This window comes from Chlorocebus sabaeus, chromosome 1 (assembly GCF_047675955.1).
Source record: "Chlorocebus sabaeus isolate Y175 chromosome 1, mChlSab1.0.hap1, whole genome shotgun sequence".
Lineage (NCBI taxonomy): Eukaryota > Metazoa > Chordata > Mammalia > Primates > Cercopithecidae > Chlorocebus > Chlorocebus sabaeus.
Window position 1 is genome coordinate 45,585,509 of NC_132904.1, and position 18,207 is coordinate 45,603,715.

Genomic DNA, 18,207 nt, shown 5'->3' on the forward strand with positions numbered 1-18,207 from the left:
TGGGAAACAATAAATGACTTATTTCTTACTATTTGCTTTTCACTGTTCATTAGTTTATTCATCCAACAAAGGGCCCACTACGTATAAGGCACTATGCTAATGACCACAGTGGGGGATACACACACATGGGTTCCATAATCACATTGGTATATAGGGAGGAAATGTTGGCACACAAATAATTACAGTGAAGCAACATACGAGAAGTACTGTTTAAGTGTTTCAAAGTGTTCCAAGGGGGGAATCATTCCTTCAAGGTGACTGGAGAAAGCTTCATTAAAGACAGGCCACTTCAGCCAGACCATAATGAGATTTTTAGCAGAGGGGAGGTTGGGTGGGAAGGTGTGTCACATTCTAGGCAGAAGATACCTCATGACCAAAGATGCTGAAGTCAGAAAATTCCAGGCAACATCAAGTTATTGCAGGAAGTGATGGGCAAGGCTGGAAAGGAGCTGATACATTTTGGCCATGTCCCCACACAAATCTCATCTTGAATTGTAACTCCCACAATTCCTATAATTCCCACATGTCGTGGGAGGAACTGGTGGGAGGTGATTGAATTAAAGGGGTGGGTCTTTCCCATGCTGTTCTCGTGATAGTGAATGGGTCTCACAAGATCTGATGGTTTTAAAAACAGGAGTTCCTCTGCACAAACTCACTTTTGCTGCTGCCATCCACGTTAAGACATGACTTGCTCCTCCTTGCCTTCCACCATGATTGTGAGGTCTCCCCAGCCATATGGAACCATAAGTCCAATAAACCTCTTTCTTTCGTAAATTGCCCAGTCTCGAGTCTGTCTTTATCAGCAGCGTGAAAAAGCGACTAATGTAGAAGCTTTGGGGTCCACCTAGGGGCACTGGGGGGTGTTTCAGGTCAAGCACTGAGTCTTGACTTCATCTCATGAGTCCCTGGGATGTTTAAAATGAAATAGGACAAAGCAGTGTTAAAGCAAATGAGTCTGGCAGGGTAAGTGGAAAAGATGGAAAAGGGAAAGACTGGTGACAAAGGGAGCTGCCAGCTACGGCAGTGCCCCAGGTGTGTGGCAACGAGGGTAAGAATGAAAAGAAAGGCAGGGGTGCAAGGGGGGACAGTGGGCCAAAGTGACAAGACTCAGTGACAGAGCATTGGTACAGAGCAAGAACAGGGAAGAGGAGGAGAGGATGTTGAGAGTCTGAACTCAGGCAGCAGGGACAGAAAAGAAGTCATACTCGTCCTCCAGAGGTTCTGATTCCTGGTTACCCAGCACTTTATCCAGATAGGATCTATGCAGTGAGAGGCAGCACAGGGCAGGATTTCTCAACACAGGCTTGAGAGTCAGACAGCTCAGGGTTTCCTGCTAAGCTGTGTTATCTTCAGCAAGTTTTAACCACCCAGAGCTTCCATTTCCTCTTTTGCCAAAGAGGGATTGAAGACAACATACCTCAGGGATGTTGTGAAGATTAAATGAGATCATGTGACGAAAAAGCACCTGCACATGGGGAAAATCCTGGGGCAGGGGAAGAGACCAGTGCCCCAAAATGTAGAATACCAGAAATGAACAAATAAAAATGAAAAATATTTTGCATTACAATTCTCCTGAACAGGGTTTGTTCACATTTTAATGATTCAGAAGCTCTTTGTGAATCTTGCAGCACCATAGCACCATCAGCGCCACCAGTATACTATCACTATGCTGAGGCCTCACGGAAGCGCTAGCTGACACATATTCAGGTCAGAATAAAGATGAACCAGCTCATCACACTGATCCACAGCCAGAAAGAGAAGAGCAGTGATCAACAATCCCAGATCCTGCTGATGGGCTCAGCCTGTGAATTTGGGTAAATTTCTCCCATGTTTTCATAAAGAGCCCAATAGTTTTCTTCTCCTCCCCTTCCAGCAATGCTAGCTTCCACATGCCTTTCCCAATTTCCTGTGACGAAGGTTGTACAGACCATCCCAGGGGCTGCTGACCAGTCGGCTGGTGTGTGTGGACTTCAAAGGCCTATTGACACAGCTGCACACTACTGGGCCAGGTTCCAGGGGCGCCTGCCTGAAATGCTTTATCCACACCTTGACAGCAATACAACCCTCCCTAGTGGGACCAAAAAACCATCTCAGCTCTTGGATCACTGTTATTTAGTCAACAAAAATTCAACATATAAATGTAAACTGGTTCTACCAAATGGGCCACTGGAGTTTGGAAAGTATGGACCTGAATCTCTGCCTGATCTGGTTTCTGCCACCGCAGAACTGTGCTCACAGCTGATGTCTTATTACAGACAAAATTGCCTTTCAGTCAAGCTGCTGTTACTTTTCAAAAATACCCAGAACATTCTGAGACAATCCTTTATGGGTACAGAGAGACAAAAAGAAAGCAAGCTGCGAAGCAGAGGATTAACCCCAGTCCATCGGACTTCAAAGCCTGTGCTTTTTCCAGTTTTCAAGGAAAGCTCGGCCTCAGCATAGGCTTGTACAATTTCAGGAAATTTAAGTAATCAATTCTACACTTCCCATGTCACAGGGGAGACAAGTGCAGCTCAGAGGAGTTCAGTGACTTGTCCAAGATCACACAGCAAGTGACATCTCCTACTATGAAAACCAATAAGCTAGCGAGAGATTTGATCATATTCATAAGACTATGTCCTTGTAATCAAATAGCAATTAACATTTTCAAACAATATTTTTACACATGTAGCCTCAGTTGGTCCCATACCATCAATGAAGTCTTTATACCATAGATATTACCAGCCCATTTCACAGAGGAGGAAACTGAGACTCAGAGAGGTAAGTGGCTTCCCTAAAGTTGCAGAGTTAGTAGGTGTCAGAACCAGGGACTAGAGTTAGAGTCTTCAGATTCTAAGCCAGTTGGCAAGTGTTAACCAAATCTAATTCTATGCCTGGGCCTGTACTTCGAGCAATTTAGAAATCTCTGTGCTGGGAGCAAAGAGGCAGGAAAGTGAAGCACAAGAGAGGTGATATTTACTAATAGAGCCAATAAACTAGACACAAACCCTTAAATTATGATGCATTGACTAATTCTAGTAACAGATAAGAACATGTTACCTTAACGTATTTTTTCCTCTTCAACATGTCTTTCTCAAGCCATTTCTCCTTAAAAAAAAAAAAAAAAAAAAAGACAAAGCAGGCTTCTAGTTGTAAGGATTCCAACAACACTGGGCATTCCCTCAGGTGAGCACTTAATATAGCTGCACCTGCAGCTGGAGCAGTGGAAGGTCAGGGAAGGGGTGGAGGACACAGTTTCTGCTGCTGAGAAGAAACAATTTCCTGGCCAAAGGTTCTTAGACACAGTCTAGCTATTGGGAATCTCTATGACGTGATTAAGAAAGCAAAAATAAACACAAAGACAGATACGCATTTCTCTGGATTGGTTTTGGATTATATTACATATAACAATATATAATAATAGCTATTAAGTACTTGCCATGTGCTAAATATTGTGCTAAGTACTTTGCATTGATTATCTCATCTAATCCTCATGAGAGCCCATGAAGATGTATATTTTAATTCCAATTTTAGGGAGTGGGGGGAAAGGAGGTTCAGAGAGGTTAAGTCATATGCCTAAGGATGCACAGCTATAATGATGAGATGGCCTTTGAACCAACCAAGGTCTGTTTCACCACAAAGTTCTAATTTTCATCCACATCTTATCCTATCTCAAGGAAAGATTACAGACTAGAAGATACTTCTGTGTCCTCCAGACCCTGAGTTTCTTTAAAAGCAGCCATCTTAGGCCAGGAGTGGTAGCTCATGCCTATAATCCCAGCACTTTAGGAGGCCCAGGCAGGAGAACTGCTTGAGACCAGGAGTTCAAGGCTGCAGTGAGCTATAATCACACCACTGCACTCCAGCCTGGGCGACAGTGCAAGACTCTGTCTCTAAAATTAAAAGAAGGAAAAATAATTTATAAGTAATGTCATTTTGTATTCTTCAAATCAACTTTAAAATGATTTTAAATTATTATCTCAAAGATTGAATCTGTAACAAAGCTTAGCACTATTTTATCTAATTTTTTAAATAAAAATGCTTGTTCCAATTTTTTTTTTCAACTTCCATTTTAGATTCAGGGGATACATGTGCAAGTGTGTTACCTGGGTATATCGCAGGATGCCAAGGTTTGGAGTACGAATGATACCATCACTCAGGTAGTGGGTATAGTACCCAACTGTTTATTTTTCAACCTTTGTCCCCCTCCTTCCCTCTTCTCATTAGTAGTCCCGTTTCTACTGTTGCCATGTTTATGTCCATGAGTACCCAAAGTTTAGCTCCCACATGTAAGTGAGAACATGTGTTATTTAGTTTTCTGTTTCTATGGTAATTCACTTAGTATAGTGGCCTATAGCTGCACCTATGTTGCTTCAAAGGACATGATTTCATTCTTTCTTATGGCTGTGTAGTATTCCATGGTATATATGTACCACATTTTCTTTATCCAATCTACTGCTGATAGGCACCTAGGTTAATTCCATGTCTTTGCTATTCTAAATAGTGCTTTGATGAACATGCAAGTACATGTGTCTTTTTGGTAGAACAATTTGTTTTCTCTTGGATATATACCAAGTGATGGGATTTCTGGGTCAAATGGTAGTTCTGAGTTCTTTGAGAAATCTCCAAACTGATATCCACAGTGACTGAACTAATCTACATTCCCACCAACAATGTATAAGCATTCCCTTTCTCCACAGCCTCAACAACCTCTGTTGTTTTTTAACGTTTTAATAACAGCCATTCAGACTGGTGTGAGATGGTATCTTATTGTGGTTTTGATTTATATTTCTCTGATTAGTGATGTGGAGCATTTTTTCATATGTTTGTTGGCTGCTTGTATGTCTTCTTTTGAGATGTGTTTATGTATTTTGTCCATCTTTTAATGGGTTTTTTTGGTTTTTGCTTGTTCAATTATTTAAGTTCTTTATAGATTCTGGGTATTAGACGTTTGCTGGATGCATAATTTGCAATTTTTTTCCCATTCTCTAGGTTGTCTGTTTACCCTGTTGATAGTTTCTGTTGCTGTGCAGAAGCTCTTTGGTTTAATTAGGTCTCACTTGTCAATTTTTTTTTTATTGTAATTGCTTTTGGGGACTTAGTCATAAATTCTTTCCTAAGGCTGATGTCCAGAGTGGTGTTCCCTAGGTTTTCTTCTGGGATTCCTAGTTTGAGGTCTTACATTTAAATCTTTAATCCAACTTGAGTTAATTTTTATGTATCTTGAAAGGCAGGGGTTCCGTTTCATCCTTCTGCATATAGGTGTCCAGCTATCCCAGTACCATTTATTGAATAGGGAGTCCTTCCCTCATTGCTTATTTGTCAACTTTGTTAAAGATTAGATGGCTGTAGGTGTGTGGCTTTACTTCTGAATTCTCTAGTCTGTTCTATTGGTCTATGTGTCTGTTTTTGTACTACTATTATGTTGTTTGGGTTACTGTAGCTTTATAATATAGTTTGAAGTTGGGTAATGTGATGTCTCTGGCTTTGTTCTTTTTTCGTAAGATCACTTTGGCTATTTGGGCTCTTTATTGGTTCCCTATGAATTATAGAATTTTTTTTCCAATTCTGTGAAAAATGATGTTGGCAGTTTGATATGAATATCATTGAATCTGTAGATTGCTTTGGGCATTTTGGCCATTTTAATTATACTGATTCATCCAAGTCATGAACATGGAATGTTTTCATTTGTTTGTGTCATCTCTGATTTCTTGAGCAGTGTTTTGTAGTTCTCCTTGTAGAGATACTTTCACCTCCTTGGTTAGATGTATTCCTAGGTATTTGTGTGTGTGTGTATCTATTGTAAATGGGATTGAGTTCTTTATTTTGCTCTCAGCTTGAATGTTATTGGTGATAGAAATGCTACTGATTTTTGCACATTGATTTTGTATCCTAAAACTTTGCTGTTTACAGTTCTAGGAGCCTTTTGGCAGAGTCTTTAGGGTTTTCTAGGTATAGAATCATATAGTCCATGAAGAGATAGTTTGACTTATTATTTTCCTATTCAGATGCCTTTTATTTCTTCCTCTTGCTCGACTGTTCTGGATAGCACTTCCAGTACTATGTTGAATAGGAGTGGCGAGAGCAGGCATGGCATCCTTGTCTTGTTCCAGTTCTCAAGAGGAATGCTTCCAGTTTTCATGATGTTGGCTATGGGTTTGTCATAGATGGCTCTTATTATTTTTAGGTATGTTCCATCGAGGACTAGCTTCTTGATGGTTTTTATCATGAAGGGATGTTGGATTTATCAAAAGCTTTTTCTGTGTCTATTGAGATAATCACATGATTTTTGCTTTTAATTCTGTGTATGTGGTGAGTCACATTTATTGATTTGTACATGTTGAACCAATCTTGCATCCCAGGAATGAAGTCTACTTGTTCATGGTGAATCCACTTTTTGCTGTGCTGTCGAATTCAGTTTGCTAGTATTTTATTGAAGATTTTTGCATCTATGTTCATCAGGGATATTGGCATGTAGTTCTCTTTTTTTGTTGTGTCTTTGCCAGGTTTTGGTATCAGGGTGATGCTGGCTTTGTAGAATGAGTTAGGAAAGAGTCCTTCCACCTTGATTTTTAGGAATAGTTTCAGTAGAACTGGTACCAACTCTTCTTTGTGCGTCTGGTAGAATTAGGCTGTGAATCCATCTGGTCCAGGGATTTTTATGATTGGTAGGGCTTTTTATTACTAATTCAATTTTGGAACTAAATATTGATCTAGTCAGTGTTTAAATTCCTTCCTGATTTAACCTTGGGAGATTGTGCATTTCCAGGAATTTATCCATTTCCTGTAGATTTTCTAGTTTGTGTGCATAGAGGTATATTCACAGTAGTCTCTGAGGATCTTTTGTATTTATGTGGGATCAATCATAGTGTCATCTTTGTTGTTTCTAATTGTGCTTATTTGGATCTTCTTTCTTTGTTAATCTAGTGGTCTACTGATCTTGTTTATCCTTTCAAATAACCAACTTGGTTTTTGTTAATTCTTTATATGGATTTGGGGCCTCAATTTCATTCAGTTCCACTTTGATTTTAATTATGTCTCTTCTTCTGCTAACTTTCAGATTCATTTGTTCTTATTTTTCTGGTTCTTCTAGGTGTAACGTTAGATCATTGAGATCTAACTTTTTGAGGTAGGTGCTCAGTGCTATAACCTTTCTTCTTAACTCTGCTTTTGCTGCAACCCAGAGATTTTGGTATGCTGTATTTCTGTTTTCACATATTTCCAAGAGATTTTTTAAATTCTGCCATAATTTCATTGTTTACCCAAAACTCATTCAGGAGTAAGTTGTTTAATTTTCATGTTATTGTGTGGTTTCTGAAAGATCATCTTGGTATTGATTTTTATTTTTATTCCACTGTGGCTGACAGTATGGTCGGTATGGTTTTGATTTTTTTTTTTTTAAATTTATGGAGACTCGCTTTATGGCTGAGCATATGATCAATCATGGACTATGTTCCATGTTAGCACTATTGTAAAAGAGTATATAGAACTATATATTTTGTGGGCAAATTCAAATGCAATTTATTAATAACTACAACCACAGGTGTATTAACATACTCTAGTCAATTTCCATATTGATAACTGCTGTGAGACTTTATTAAACTTTTTTTTTTTTTTTTTTTTTTTTGAGATGGAGTCTTGCTCTGTCACCCAGGCTGGAGTGCAGTGGTACGATCTTGGCTCAGTGAAACCTCCGCCTCCCGGGTTCATGCCATTCTCCTGCCTCAGCCTCCTGAGTAGCTGGGACTACAGGGGCCCGTCACCACGTCCGGCTTATTTTTTTGTATTTTTAGTAGAGATGGGGTTTCACCATGTTAGTCAGGATGGTCTCGATCTCTTGACCTTGTGATCCGCCCACCTCGGCCTCCCAAAGTGCTGGGATTACAGGCATGAGCCACCATACCTGGCCTAAACATTTTTGATTAAGGCTAAGAGGAGAGTTATCTAATTCTTTTGGAAAATCTTAAGTATTTTTGTCAACAAAATCAATTTGTGTAGGTCTTATTCTGTCTCTGTATTATACAATGAAGCAGTACAATGAGCAATAAAACTCTACCATAATATATCTGGGTATCATGAAGCATATTAGGTCAAATCATATCCTGGAAACCGTAACTTTAAGAGGTATTCATTAGTGCCAAGAAGCTGGAAGAAATCAGGTAGATTTCAGATTTCAGGAAGGAGTGGATTATTAGAATGTTTGGTGATTGCCTAGAACCTTACATGGGAGATGCCCCCAGCCTGACACAGCTGATTAAGAGCCTGCTCTGTCTTCCCAGTGCCTGAATTCACAATGACTGAGGGCCACTGAGGTGTAAGGAACCCACTTATGCTGACTTCAGTATCATTCCAGGAGAAATAGGGCATCCTCCAGTGACTAAGAGGCCATAATCTTAAAGAACTCAGAGAAGCACACAATTTGTCCAGATGAAGTCCACATCTCTGCAGAAGAGGGATAAAGAGAGAGGGGGAGTGGGAGTAAGTGAAGAGATGGCTTTATTGCTGGGATCCCAAGGGCAGCCATCATGTCCTGTAGCTGGTGCCTAGCAGAGTCCCTAGGCTTGGAGCAAGTGACCCATACATATGGGCTAAAAGGAGAAGAAAAGAAAACTTGGGTTCCTAGGGAAGAAAAATACCTACAGAAACTTTTAAAAAGTACTATAGAGGTAGAACATTTATTTTTAAAAAAAGGTCATATTTATTGAACTGAGGAATGGCAGAGAAATCTCACACTTACAGGAAAAAAAAAATACAATAAAAGCTAACACTTTGCACCAGACACTTTCTACTGCTTGAATATAAACTCCAAAAGGGCAAGGACTTTATCTCTTTCACTCACTGTGTATACCTAGCACCTAATTCAGGGTTTAGGGGCATAGTATAGCACTCAGTATACTACTTTTCAGTGAGTAAATAAATAAAACCAAAGAACCTAGCTAAAGTAAAAAACCTGACATTTAAAAGGGAGAGGTAATTATGAGCTCATTATCCTAGCATTATGGAACACCAAGTGTGTGTCAGGCACTGAACTCAGTACTGAAGATAAAGAAATTAAAAGACAAGGTATCATCTGAGGCTGCTGGGATAACATTCCAGAGTAGAATTTTACTCCATCAGCCAACATCTATCAGGCCCCTGCTTTGGGTCAGGCACCTGGCTGGGCACTGGAAAGACCAAGAGGTGAAGAAGTCCCTCTCCCTGCCTTAAGGAGCTCACAGTGGTGTAGGTGGGAAGCATCCATAACAGAGGTGCCTATATAGGGGGATGATCAAGAACAGGATGTGATAAATCTGCCTGGAGGGGATCAGCACAGTTACCTTTCACTACCAGCTTTAAGCAAAGAGCAGCAATCATTAATTGATCAGGAAGGTTATAGGATTCCTGTATTGAATGGGACTTTTTTTTTTTTTTTTTGAGACAGTCTTGCTCAGTGGCCCGGGCTGGAGCGCAGTGGTGCAATCTTGGCTCACTGCAACCTCCACCACCCGGGTTCAAGCAATTCTCCTGCCTCAGCCTCCCAAGTAGCCGGAATTACAGGCATCCACCGCCATGCCCAGCTAATTTTTGTATTTTTAGTACAGACAGTGTTTCACCATGTGTCCAGGCTGGTCTCAAACTCCTGACCTCAAGTGATCCACCCGCCTCAGCCTCCCAAAGTGCTGGGATTACAAGCATGAGCCGCCACACCCGGCTCCAAGGGGGCTATATTTTAGGTAATAAATCCCTGAACCCTATTCCTAGGAATCTCTACATATACTTCTTTAATGTCCTAGAACCTGGAAAAGCAGGTTTTTCCAACCCACTGATAAGCACTGGATTACACGACATTATGACAATTTTAAGATTATATGTGCAATAATAAAATGAGAACAGAACTCAGACTCCAGCTTCACATGAGGACTCTCAGTATTTTGTGTTGTATTATCCCCAAAGTATTTTAAAATTTTAGAAGCTGGCAGGTGCAGTGGCTCATGCCTGTAATCCTAGCACTTTGGGAGGCCGAGGCGGCCGGATCATGAGATCAGGAATTCGAGACCAGCCTAGCCAATATGGTGAAACCCCGTCTCTACTAAAAATACAAACCTTAGCCAGGTGTGGTGGCGCGTGCCTGTAGTCCCAGTTACTTGAGAGGCTGCGACAGGAGAATCGCTTGAACCCGGGAGGCAGAGGTTGCAGTGAGCCGAGATCATGCCACTGCACTCCAGCCTGGGTGATAGAGCAAGACTCTGTCTCAAAAAAAAAAAAAAAAAATCAGAAGCAGTAATTGCTCAATAAATGGCAGCAACTGTCACTGCTGCAGCTGAGTCCCGGGCTGCAAATGTCTATATAGGGCTCGTCAGGATAGATCAGGGCCCATCAGGAATTTCCCACAGGAGGTCACAGGAGAGTCTGAGGGGATTTCACACACAGCCCTGCTGCTGCCTGGGACATACTCTGACCTAGTCTAGCTCCACAGTCAACACAAGCCAGCTCCAGGCATGCCCGCTTCCTGGGTGCTTTGCTTGTATCCATCCTCTTTAACCCTGCCCAGACTGGACCCAGCATGATTCATTTGCAGGCTCAGTACAAGGACCAGGAATAGCTGAGATCTAGTTGTAAGCAGCCACATCTAACCCAGCACATAGGGATTTGTGCAATTTTAAGCTCCAGACAGCTGTTTCATGGTATCTATGCCAACACGTACTGCAGAAAAAGCACAAACCCAAATTGCCCCACTAGGTCAGGAAGCAGAGCTGGTGATACAAGCACCTAGGAGGTGGGGCAGCAAGAGACAAAAAAGGTCAAGAAACCCATTAGCTAGAGCTCATTCCTTAGCCCTTCATCCTTCCCTGCTCAGAAGGGGAAGGTCTTGCCTGTCTTTTTGGTGATTATGAAAAGGGACACACTTCAGGAATCCCAAATGTTACCTTTGAATGTAGACGCCTCGGTGATGCCTATCTTTCCCCCTTACCTTTGATATCTTTTTTCATAATACTTTATTTAATGCTGAATGTGTTATACAACATATCAGCCCTCCAAGTTGTGCAATCCAGAAGGGCGGCATCACAGAGCAGAAAAACTGGTCTAACTTCAGTGAGACACAGATTACACAACATGATGAATAAAAGGCCAGAAACAAATACACAACTATTCCCTTGGATTATGTAACTAATAAGTGGAAAACATATTTGATGGGAAAATTTTTTAAAAAAAAGATTTCAAGCTTATGTCCTGATCCTTCCTTCTTGGTTAGCAGTAAACATAAAAGTTTTCAGTAGTCTTTTCTCTCCTTTACATTCATGCTGCATTTCAAACTGATACTCTACACAGCGATGAGTAGAGTTGTTTCACCTTTCTTTCTTCGTTACCTTTCATTACATGAAAGGGTTGTTAAGACTTCAAAACTGTATCACTTCACTCTTAATAAAACCATTTTTCAACATACTCAATGAGTTTGACTGTAATTTCACTTCCTTCAGTAAGACATGACAACAATCAGTAAGCAAGAATTACATTGTCACCTTCCTGTTTTTTTGTGTGTTTAGGGAGGGGTTGAAATGGTTAAGGGCTAGCCTGAGTTGGCACTAACATTGCTCTCATAGGATCTTTCAGAGGCAGTGGAATGGGATGTATGAACTTGGAGCAGGCAGACTTGGATTCTAATTCTCGCTCTGTAGCTAACTTGGTCATCAGTTTAACCCTTTTGTGCCTCAGTTTTCTTCTCTATAAAATGGGACACAACTATCCTATGAAGCAAGTAAGGATGAGCACCCCGCACAGTGGTGAACACAGCTTTCAGTGGAAAGTTCTGAGGCGTTAAACAGCCTTGGCTTCGAATTCCAGCCCTGTTACTTACAGTGAGACCTTGGGGTTGTCACTTTAAAACCCTGCTTCCCTCTCAGAGTCATACCCCATGCTTTCACACCTGTGCTGAGTATGAAATGAGAGGCCATCTGTCAAGTGTCACTAGAGGTGGCTGCTCCATGAATGATGTGTCTTACAAGTAATTGTCACTCAGACATCTGCAGCATGAATGGCCCTGTAGATGACAGATTTGAACGAATTAGTCACTATCTCTGAACACAGGTGCATGAGGCAGACTGCTTCTAAACAATTTTAAAGGGGATTTATGGCCCACAGGACTCCGGGGCTGTAATAACTTCGGGTACACTGGGCATAGCTGAACCTATGCACTCTTAGGAGTGCTGACCGTTCAGGGGGTTGGGGGAGATGACAATCTGGCCAACAGCTAGTGGCTAAAACAGAAGCACCAAATCCCCACTTTTTGTTGATACATTTAGAACCCAGCCTTGCTCCAGAAAAGGGGTCCCTAGGCTTAGTAAGAACCAGCTGCTCAGTGCTAGCAACGGTGGAACCCTGTATAGTGATCTCTGCTTTATTTTAAATCTGCGAGCTACAGGCAGCTGACCCTCTGCACAGTACCTGAAAGGCCCGCTTTCAGGTCGAAGCGCCTTCTTAAGCAAGACCTGCACCTCAGCTGTCGACGAAGTGGGGACAGGTACACGACGCCGCCAACATTCCAGGGCAGTCACCCCGCAAGTCTGCGGTCGAGTTTCGGGGTGGGGGGATGAGCCTTCGCTCGACACGGAGACCCTTGGCCCTATGGCTGGCAGCTGCTGCGCTGCGACCCCAGCCTAAATATCATAGCATCCCCGCCCTCATCGCGTTCCGCAGAAAATAAAAATGCCTCGCCCTGCTAGTCAGCAATGGGAGAGTCACTGATCCCCAACTTAGCGGTGGGAGTGGGGGAGCGTGGCCCCGGGCCCTGCTGGAGCTTAAACACGCGCGATTACAGAGGAGGAAGAGACAAACCGAGTCCAGATCCAGAGACCGGCGCCCAGATCTCGGCGCGGCTGGGCAACACTCAGCACCCATCCGCAGAAAAGTCTAAGGCAGAGGAGAGCGAAGGGAGCCAACGCGGGCGCAAATGATCCAGGTGCAGCCGAGGCAGCGCCGCCGCCCCGGGCCTCGGTGTCCCGTTCTGCAAAGTGAGGACGGAGGATCGAAGTGTCTCCCCACCCTGCTAGGGCTCCACAGGGAACCAGGCTAAAGCAGCCTTAGGCTCGGAGACCGGAAAAAGAGGGAAAGACAACAGGGAAGAGAAAGGGAGGAGTGGGTGGGAGACCGAGAGGAAAGACGGCGGGGACAGACTTGGCGGGTTTTCCGCCTCCTCCTCTCCTCCTACACCTGAGTTCTCACAGCCGGGCCAAGGCCCCGCGCCCACGGAGCTTAGGCACCAGTAGTCAAGCTTCTCCCTCCTCACACCAATTTCTGCAAGGCACGGGGCAGACGGTGGGCAGCACAACCATGCATGCGAGGGGTGCAAGGGGGAGAGGTCCGGCTGCAGTCCGAGGGCAGGTGAGCCGGCCTGGAGCTGGGCAGGGGTGAGATAGCCCCATGCGGGGAATCGCAGGGCGCCTGCGGCCCAGCCCGCGAGCCCCGGGCGGGCCAAATTTTATTCCCCAACTTTGAGCAAGGGGAGGGGGTGTATGTAAAAAAAAAAAAAAAGGAAAAAAAAAGTTGCTGAACTTTTCCCCCAACTCTGCCGTAGAGGCGGGAGCGGAGGGCGGCGCCTGCACCGATTCGCCGGCGGCTACGGTCGGGAGGCTCGGATTGGCGCGTGGGGGCCGGGGCCGGAGCTAGCGGGCGTGGGGGAGGGGAGCGGCCCTCCCCGCCCGCGGGATCGGCTCGCGCCGGGAGCGGGTTAATTTCAAATCGGGGGCTTGGCTGCTCCTGGACGGTCACGCTCCCTCTGCCCGCCAGCCGGCCCGCCAGTCCCGGTCCCGGAGTCTCTCTCCGGCACCCACCTCGGCGCTGCGGAAAGACTGACTGACTGCCAGGTACGCGGGCTCCCGGGCCTGAGAGGGGCAGCGGTGCTGAGGAGTCCCGGCTCAGCCCCCGCCGGCTCCCTCCGTGATGTGGATTGACAGGTCAGAGGGACGCAGAGGGGCGGCGCGGCGCCCGGGCGACGCGGCACCGGGAGAGGGCTCGGGCGGGTGGCAGTGGCGGCGGCCGCAGCGGCGGCCGTTTCCCGCCTCCCGCTCCGCCGGGGGCCGTGAGGGAGGAGCTGAGCTCCCGCGCAGAGGGGCGGGGGCGAGCGAGGGGGAGGGGCGGGGATGCCGTGGTTCCGGGCACGGGTTTGCCCGCGCTCAGGCCCCGCGCAGCTAAAGGGAGGCGCCGGCCACGGTCCGACTTTCCGCGCCAAATTTTTAAATCGAAGGCGGAAGGTCCGGCCCCGCCCCTGGCGCCGTCGGCCAATCGCAGGCCCGCCTCCGGCCCTCTGGTTGGTCGGAAATTGTTGTCCTGGAAACCACGATGATGCTGTCCGGGAACTGTCGGGCGGGCGGCGGGCAGACAGGGCCTGGGGGAGGGGCCTCTGGCCCAGAGGAGGGGGAAGTGCACGGAGCTAGTGGCTGCCCGGGGACTGTACCTGCTTGCCTTATTGGGCAAATGCCGCCTTCCAAGGTGGAGTCTAACGCCGTGGTGTGAACTGGCCACCCGAATAGGGACTAAATAGTGCTTTGTATCTTTAAGAAAGCCCTTTTTAAAATTAAAAAAAAGTCTTAATTATAAGACTCTCTTTAAATGCCCAGCTGTATGCTTGGAGCTTTGGGACTGAATTTGGAACTTTCCTGTCAAGCAACCTCCCATGACTTTACTGCTGAGCCTGTGCACGTGTGTGTAAGGGGAGAAATCCAGGCATCTAGATGCAGACTTGTACCCAGTTACTTGGGATCGCGTGCGCTCAGCCGGGACCTGGGCTTGTGCGCTCAGTCCGGAGCCCAGATCTGCGAACAGGTGGGTGCTTGCTAAAGTATTTGCTGGGGTTCAGAGAATGGCCAGCCTTTTCTACAGATGGGAAAGGGCTGTCACTAGAAATTCTGTGGGTTGCTTGAAGTCTTAGGACAGCCGATCCGTTTGCTGAAGGAATTTACTGGCATTTGTTGGCGTTCTACGCCCAGTGGGGCGATCGCTGGTCGAGAATAAAATGTGTAAATATAGTTTGTCATTTTTCGTTAGTCTTTGTTTCCATAGCCTGTTGTCCGTGAAGGAATTTTCAACAGATCTTTTGGTTCTTGTTTTTCTCTAACTTTTTCTATTTCTTTTTTTCTTTAAGGATATTAAAACTTTTAGTCCAATTGATTGGACTACTTGAACCATCGGGATTTGGGGAGGAACTCCAGATTTTTCATTTTTAAACTCTAAATGTATGAGGAATTTACAGAATGGAGAACGAAAAGGTACTTTATAACTTCAATATTCATCACTGCAATTTTAAATTCAGTATCATCCGGATTTAACTCCATAATTTTTCCCTATCCAATATATCTTATTAATGCCACATCCTTGGTTAGCCTCTGTAATAACCTGGAAAAAATGAACCTTATCTTATAGTTTCAAAAATATCTAGTTTAAAATATATACTAATTTAATTAATATAGTTTAAAAAATGAAAATTATCTTAATTCAGTCTCCAATCATGTCAAATGCCCTTTCTGAATTCCAGTTGTTCAAGAATCCTCAGAAATGTAATGAAACTGACAAATTTTATTATTCTTAAAAATATATTTTCTCTATGTATGTCTTGGAGACCACTACCAAATCATTAAAGGAAAGATTGTAAAGGGGCAAACCTACCCCTCTTCAAGAATTCGTTAGTTTCATTACAACATTTCTGAGGATTCTTGAACAACTGAAATTCAGAAAGGGCGTTTGACATGATTGGAGACTGAATTTCTTTTTAAGATAATTTTTTACCAAATTGGCAGCTTATTTTATGGGGTCTGCAAAATGCTCTGTTTAGGGGGCAAATATTTTGTAAAATTACAAAAGAATTGTCTTTGGGGGGTGTCCAACTACTGATAGGTTAAAAAAAAGTGAACTTAAACATGCACATTTCTTAGTAGTTTTAGATGTTAGTCAAATAAGAGAATTACTATTGCTTCTGATAATGTGAGGCAAAGAAAAAGCCTATTCTCAGATCAGCACATCTCAGACGCACATACTGCAAGGAGCTCCTGTTGGGTCCACCACACTGACTTCTATGTAAGAAGAGCACCATACTTGGAGTGAGAATATCCAGGTTCCGGTCCTGTGTGACCTTTCTCAGCCTACATCTTCTCTTCTGCAAGCTAGGAATGCAGGATTCCATGAACATACAAACGGAAAAGAGCTTGATAAACCCAAGATGTCACAGCAAGTCCCATTAATCCATGTTCTTGGTTATTTGGTCTGCCTATTATTTTACTTATTGCTCTTCCAAGCATTTTCTTTAAAATAGATAAAGATGAGAGTAGTGTGTGAAGTTCCTGGTGTCCAAAACTGGAAGGAACATATTCTCCATTAGCTTTATTTATGAACTGCTGTTAATTTTCCCTTTTGTCTCAGTGGCTATCTTGCCTCTGCCAGGATCTAGCTTTGTGGTCTTAGGTAGCTGTTAGGTTGGTGCAAACGTAATTGCTGTTTTTGCCACTACTTTCAATAGCAAAAGCCACAATTACTTTTGCACCAACCTAATAATTTTACTTTTCTGGGCTCCATTTTCTCTATCTGTAAAGTGAGGGAGTGTGTGTTCAAAGAGCAGACTTTTCTGGTCAGAAATCCTGCTGTTGGACACTCTGGATTTCCCTGATAAATCTGACCATATGCTATCCCTCACCCTTGTCTCCTTGTCTCTCTGACTCTTCAGTGGTATTTTATTTAGCACCCATTGCATGCAGCCATTATGCTAGGTGGATAAGAATTTCTGCCCTGTAGGCCTTTACTTATTACAGTACCATGAGTAAACAAAAGTCATTTCTAGGAGTTTGAGATCATTTAACATTGTCAGTCCAATTAGGGGAAGCTGAGTGAAGGGCATTTGGGAACTCTATACTTTCTTTGCTACTCTTCTTTAAATCTAAAACTATTTCAAAATACAATTATAAGTCCTAACTAAAGTTGTTTTTTCAGTGGTTGAAACAAAAGGTGAAAACATTTAGGCCTTATTGCAAAATTAAAAATGGGAAGTGTAATTATTAGAATGGACAATACACGTCACATGACCATTAGAATACAGTTATTAATTTCCTCAACTCTACAGTCTCATTAGACATTTTTTCCTTGGCATGATTCTATTCATTATGCAATTTCTGGAATCCAAGCTGTCTGATAAATCCTGTTTTACCATGGACTTAATTATTTACATTTTTTAAACCAGGAAAATCTCTTTTGTGAGCCACATAAAAGGGGACTAATGAAAACACCTCTGAAAGAATCCACCACAGCAAATATCGTGTTGACAGAGATCCAGCCTGACTTTGGCCCTTTAACCACACCCACCAAGCCCAAAGAAGGCTCCCAGGGAGAGCCGTGGACACCGACAGCCAACCTGAAAATGCTCATCAGTGCTGTGAGCCCTGAGATCCGCAACAGAGATCAGAAAAGGGGGTTGTTTGACAACAGAAGTGGATTACCTGAGGCCAAAGACTATATACACGTAGGTTTTCACGACTGGTTGGAGACTGGGAAATTTGTTGGGGGGGGCTTGTAGCTATTGGAGAAGTGCCAGCAATTTAAAGCATCACCACCTGAAGTCTGTTATTAACTTCCTTCAGAGCACCAGAAAGGTTTGAACCCCAAGAAATATAGCACTGGGAATTCTGAATCTTTGCATTATTTTCGTTTCAGGCTTTCCTTTCAGGTTTGCCAAGTGTTTTGTACTCCCCCACCCTGCCACCAACCTTTTCTCCCACCCAGACTTTGCAGCTGTTGAAGCTAAGCGTGTGTAAGTTGGTGTTAGTCATCGAGCACAGATGCCCCTAATAAATCTGTCAAACTTTATTTTAGAATAAGACAGTGTTTACCTTTTCCTTTGTAGGAACACTTATCTGGAGATGAATTTGAGAAATGCCAGCCAAGTCGAAAAGAGAAAAGTTTAGGATTATTGTGTCATAAGTTCTTAGCACGATATCCTAATTATCCCAACCCTGCTGTGAATAATGACATCTGCCTTGACGAAGTGGCAGAGGAACTTAGTAAGTATGCAAAGAACTCACTGAAAGAATTAATAATTAAAGTGGCTTTATGGACTTAACTCCTTCAGACCCCGGCTCATCTAGCCAGTGTTTGTAAAGGACACAAATAAGGCGACATGGAAATTTTCTATCCCTACAGCCCTCTTCTAATTTAAGAATGAAGGCAAGTAGTTGCAAATTTCAGCAAATCTTGGAGGCAAAAAAATCACAA

General features: G+C 43.6%; 1 protein-coding gene and 1 long non-coding RNA gene across 6 annotated transcripts in view; one reads left to right on the top strand and one right to left on the bottom strand.

Moving 5' to 3' along the window:
• LOC140712078 (uncharacterized) lies at positions 1-14,061 on the bottom strand. The gene is made up of 3 exons (XR_012093535.1): positions 13,788-14,061; positions 3,040-3,087; positions 1-2,910 (listed from the first exon to the last, which is right to left on the bottom strand). It is a non-coding gene; the product is annotated as an uncharacterized lncRNA (long non-coding RNA).
• E2F8 (E2F transcription factor 8) overlaps positions 13,636-18,207 on the top strand; it is a 17,331-nt gene continuing 12,759 nt past the window's right edge. For 2 of the 5 annotated variants that reach the window (XM_073017813.1, XM_037999576.2), the window contains exons 1-4: positions 14,230-14,778; positions 15,098-15,221; positions 17,180-17,458; positions 17,840-17,996. In XM_073017813.1, coding sequence (XP_072873914.1) covers positions 15,207-15,221; positions 17,180-17,458; positions 17,840-17,996 — 451 coding nt within the window. In that variant the 5' untranslated portion in view covers positions 14,230-14,778; positions 15,098-15,206. Of the gene's footprint in view, positions 13,821-14,228; positions 14,779-15,097; positions 15,222-17,179; positions 17,459-17,839; positions 17,997-18,207 lie in introns of those variants that run through there. The other 3 variants (XM_008004465.3, XM_008004455.3, XM_073017816.1) reach the window with 3 other exon arrangements.